Source organism: Leptonychotes weddellii, chromosome 12, assembly GCF_054177405.1.
Source record: "Leptonychotes weddellii isolate Sample4059 chromosome 12, ASM5417740v2, whole genome shotgun sequence".
Lineage (NCBI taxonomy): Eukaryota > Metazoa > Chordata > Mammalia > Carnivora > Phocidae > Leptonychotes > Leptonychotes weddellii.
The window spans coordinates 77,178,777-77,183,757 of NC_138380.1; the positions used below are offsets into that span (position 1 = coordinate 77,178,777).

Below are 4,981 nucleotides of genomic sequence, written 5' to 3' on the forward strand. Positions count from 1 at the left end.
CTCTCTCTCTCTCATGAATAAATAAATAAAATCTTTAAAAAATAAATAAATAAAATCTTTAAAAAAAAAAAAAAAAGCAGAGTCCTTTAAAAGCAAAGCCACCTCGGGTCATGATCCCAGAGTCCTGGGATCGAGCCCCACATCAGGTTCCCTGCTCAGTGGGAAGCCTGCTTCTCCCTCTCCCCCTCCCCCTGCTTGTGTTCCCTCTCTCGCTGTATCCCTCTCTGTCAAATAAATTAAAAAAAAAAAATAAAAGAATAAGGTAGAAGTATCTAGCCCCTTAAAGAAACCAGAAAAAGAAAAAAGGGCAAAAGAAGGATGAATAAAGACAGTGAAGAAATGGTTTTAGTGGGGCGCCTGGGTGGCTCAGTTGTTAAGCGTCTGCCTTCGGCTCAGGTCACGGTCCCAGAGTCCTGGGATCAAGCCCCGCATCGGGCTCCCTGCTCGGCGGGAAGCCTGCTTCTCCCTCTTCTACTCCCCCTGCTTGTATTCCTTCTCTCGCTGTCTTTCTCTGTCAAATAAATAAATAAAATCTTTAAAAAAAAAAGAAATGGTTTTAGCGAACTTTAAAAGTCAAATATAACAAAATCAGATGGAAACTAACGATCAGATTTGCTCAATTCATTTTTGAGTTAGTGTTTTTCCCGCTTGTAGGAATGCTGAAATTAAATGCCATCCTCCATACAATTCTCCATCTGTGCCCGTACTTTAGGAAAGAAAACATTTTTTTTTTACTATTAGTGCTTATTTTCTCTTAACTTGTACCTGTTACCCAGCGTTAGCTGAAATCGAACTGAATTCTCTGAAATCACCTTTCCCTTAGACGATATGAAGGAAAGCACAGGCAGGGCTGTGGGTCCCCAGTACCAGTGTGACTTTTCAACAGCTCCCACGGTGGGTGAGGAGCGTACAACGGGCCATTCAGCGCTGAGTGACACGAGACCAGTGCAAGGGACGCGCTGCTAGGATTCCTTGCTTTTTCTCTGCCCGACGCAGGAGAGCTACAGGCCTGGGGACAGGGGCTCGCCGGACACAGAGCGCAACGTGGTTATGGAGAGTGTCCTCTACATGAAGAACAAGAGCTAGCTCAGCTCTGCTTAGGGGCTGATCGGTTTAACCCGAGTCAGAACGGTACCTGAACTTGTAGCTAGGTTTGCAGCAATTCTTTAAACCTTGGCCCAGCTTTCCTGGTGATAGAATCTTCGATTCTGAGTCATTATCTAATGCATATGATGGACTGAAATACTTTACAAGAAACGTAACTGAATCTGCCCCCCCCCCCAATAACCACCACCATAACAAAAGCCCACCATTCAAATCACAAATGATAACCCCAAATTATCACAAACTCGTAACTCCTTTAGAGTTCAGGCCACTCATTACAGAGCAGGGCTGCCTTCTCGGGAAGTCTACACACCTTGGTTCATACGCTCCGATGGGAATAGCGGCAAGGTCAAAAGGTCCAAACCTTTTTCCTATCTCCTCGAAAGCCGGGCAATAGCCAGTGTCTCCTGCGAAAAAAAACCGACTCCAGGGCCCCAAGACAGACCAGCTGCCCCACAGAACCTTGTTGTCATCCATGAGAGTCCTTTTACACCAGTGCTGGGAAGGGGTAAAGACAAAGGTGACCTTATCGTGTCCGGGGACACAATTCTCCTCCCACCAGTCCAGCTCGATCACGTTCTCGCAGCCACACTTTTGCATCCAGTCAAGGAGACCCAGCGGCACGAACCATCTCAGCTCCTGACCGAATCGCTCATTTAGAGCGATGACGGAATTGTAGTCCAGGTGGTCGTAGTGGTTGTGGCTGATGAGGACAGCGTCTATCGGGGGCAGCTGGCTGACGGTGCAGGGGGCACGACGGAACCGCTTTGGACCCACGTGTTGCGACGGTGAAGCGCGAGAGCTGAAGATGGGGTCGGTGAGGAAGATGAGCTCGTCCATTTCCACCATCACCGTGGCGTGTCCCAGCCACGTGACCCTCAGGCCGGCCTCCCTCACTCCAGCCTCCTCAGGGTCATCGATAAAATACGGCTTCAGCACTGGGAGCTCTTTATCAAGTTCCTGTGCAGAGAAAGAGAGAGTAGAAAAGCAGCTGTTGGGGGCGGGGGGGAGGTATGTCAGAACATATTTTGATACAAATTAGAGAGAGAAAGGGCTATTTGGGGAGAACTGACCTCATTCAGTAAATGTGCTATTTTTGCTTTTCACTTGAAAATGCATACTTCTTTCTGAATCCTACTCTAGAATCATGACAGTGTAAGGTCTTAGTCCCAAATGCAGGAGACAAGGGGAAAATTGAATTGGCCCCTTGGAGCACTGCTGAATATATTAACCTTTTGAAAAGCTCTCTTCTGTAAGCGCTGGAAGAGAACCGGCCTAGCCACAGTCTGCCTGCCATCGCCCCTTCACCTGGCCGGTGCATCTGCTGCGAAAACGGTCTCAGAGGCAGGTCAGCCCCTGGAGAGTCAAGAGAACTTACAGCCATTTCTTGGCAGATATTGCATCTCAGATACGAACCTGACTTTCTGAGCACACACAGCTCAAAGCGGAGCGTGGTGCTGATACCCTGGCGACCCCCCTCCCCCGGCACAGAGGGCTCTCCCCATTCCTCACCCTTAAGGCTTTCCGCCACCGAGCAAGCCACAGAGGAACGTGGTCCCTGCCTGTGGGAAGGTGATTGCTTTGGGGGGTGAACAGATGTAAAAACAGAAGTATTAATTCCTTTAGTTATTCTACATTTTCTCCTTGGAAGCGAGAACAAGAAGCAGCTCTGTTTTGGGGTCACCGTCCTGGCTTGTAGAAAACTGTTGTCTGAATGGTGCTCTGGCGTTATGCTTGACCGCTGTATCGAGGTCTCTTACAGGAAGACGCTCCATGAACCTGGCCGTCCACGTGCTGGAGGGATGTGTTTAAGACTTGCTACACCTCCAACCTCCTTCCCCACCTTCTCACCCACCCCAGAAACATTTCTCTCAAGCCTCAGTAACAGGAAAAGCTCTTCTCCAGAGCAACTGGCTTTATGCATTTGACTGCCACTGGGAAAACTCTTACCAGTTTATGCTTCCCTCTGTGCTTGGACTAGGAAGTGGGGGTAAGGCTCCTTCCACGCTTGTGACGTCACACGTTCCTACACTACTTTTAATCCTGGCTTTACTTCTCTACTCTAAAAGTCCGTGTGCTCTTCTGTGTTCATCAGTCTGATTTTTTACTCCTACATCTATTTTTGTAAGTTGCCGCACATCAATTTTGAGAAGAGTCTGGTATTGGATAATCAAGGAAAATACAAGACAGGCTACAGCCCAATAAGGTGCCCAAGGCATCATGGACACAGTAAGTAACCTGTGTGAGCTGCTGAGGAACGGATGAGAAATTCATGATGCAGAGGAAAGGAAGGAGGTCATTTCAGGTGGAGAAAATGCCCAAGCAAAGGCAGAGAGCCAAACAGGAACGTGGCGTTTGAGGGCAGGGGACAATCCATAAAGGATCAGAACACAGTCAGAGCCTTGAATGCCATAGTCCACCCAGGGACAGGAAGCATCTTAAAAAGGGGGGGTGGGCAGTGCCTGGGTGGCTCAGTCGGTTAAGCATCCGACTCTTGATTTCGGCTCAGATCATGATCTCAGGGTCGTGGGATGGAGCCCCACCTCGGGCTCTGCACTCAGCGGGGAGTCTGCTTGAGAGTCTCTCCCTCTACCCCTCCCCCCACTCGTTTGTGTGCACATACACATGCTAATAAATGAATTAAAAAAAAGAGAGACTTGTCCCAATTTAGGTTTAGAGAAAACACTTTTAGAGTGCAAACTATGACCTGGAAAGTGTCACAACAGCTGCGGTGACCGACGAGACCGAACAAAGGAGATGGCAGTGAGAGTGGCCAGAGAGGGATCATGGGGAGATGCTGGTGGAGAGCCGAGAGTTCGCAGGTGGTGTGAGTGGGAGAAAGGCCATGATGGGGGAAAAGCAGGAACAGCAGAGGCGGAGGACGACAAAGATGCGTCTTAGCCACTCTATGCCTTAATTTCCTCATCTGAAAAATGGGTACATTATACCGACACTTCACTGTTGTGGGGACCGTATTAGGAGCGGCTAGCACACTGTAAGCACTCCGTAAGTATTCTAGATGGGGAAAGAAACCGCAGCCCCGACAACCACTCAGGCGCCGACGACGTTTTCGCCTGTTTCCTTTCTCATAGTCACTAATCTAGTTAAGATCCTGAAGACTATCCAGACTCGTTCAAGTCTTCTTTGATGCTCAACTGTCTTACTATCAAACTCAAGCCGTACACAAGAGCCACCTCAAAAACGGTCCACTTACAGTGTAACTCTGTCCCTTACTGGAACATCTTTATGGACTCTACTGATTGACAAAATCCGACTCGCCTCCTCAGTCCAGTAGGAAGCCTGCCGGTGGACTCCCTCATTTTCCCTTCCCAACCCCAGCAGACTGGGTCCCACCTACACGGGGGCTACTTGAGAGCCCTGCACAATAGTGATCCCCCTTCTCAGGTTAAAATGCCTTCTCTCTAATCCCTTGGAGGCCGTCATCTAACTACGTACCCTTCACGGGGCCAACACGGAGTCCCCACAGACAGGGACAGTCACTCCAACCGCTCAACCTCCACGCCACTTTGTTCACGCACCATCCGTGGATATTCTGCCCAAACCCTGGCTGAATGTACACAGGATGTGTCTCATGTCTTACTCAACTTGGAATCAGCCACCGTGCCTAATGCACGGGGCAGTGACGAACACATCACGTACTCAATGAAACCTGTTGGATGAATGAGTGTAAATTTTTCAAATCGGTTCTCAAAGTTGGTAGAGTTAGGGTCACTGAACAGTAACGAATGTTATGTGGTATCCTTTCCAACACTGAAGGTGGAGAGAGGGAGGGAATTAAATAATGTTTAATCTGGTACCTCCCATAACTGCAGGTAGCTCCTATTAACTATGTCCATTTACAGAGGAAAACAAACAG

At 48.7% G+C, this 4,981-nt stretch overlaps 1 protein-coding gene across 1 annotated transcript in view; it reads right to left on the minus strand.

The window, feature by feature from the left end:
* Positions 1-2,084, minus strand: part of NAPEPLD (N-acyl phosphatidylethanolamine phospholipase D) — a 12,043-nt gene extending 9,959 nt beyond the window's left edge. The window contains exon 1 of the mRNA XM_081800658.1: positions 1,418-2,084. Coding sequence (XP_081656784.1) covers positions 1,418-1,953 — 536 coding nt within the window. The 5' untranslated portion in view covers positions 1,954-2,084. The remainder of the gene's footprint in view (positions 1-1,417) is intronic.
* Positions 2,085-4,981: the final 2,897 nt, after the last annotated feature.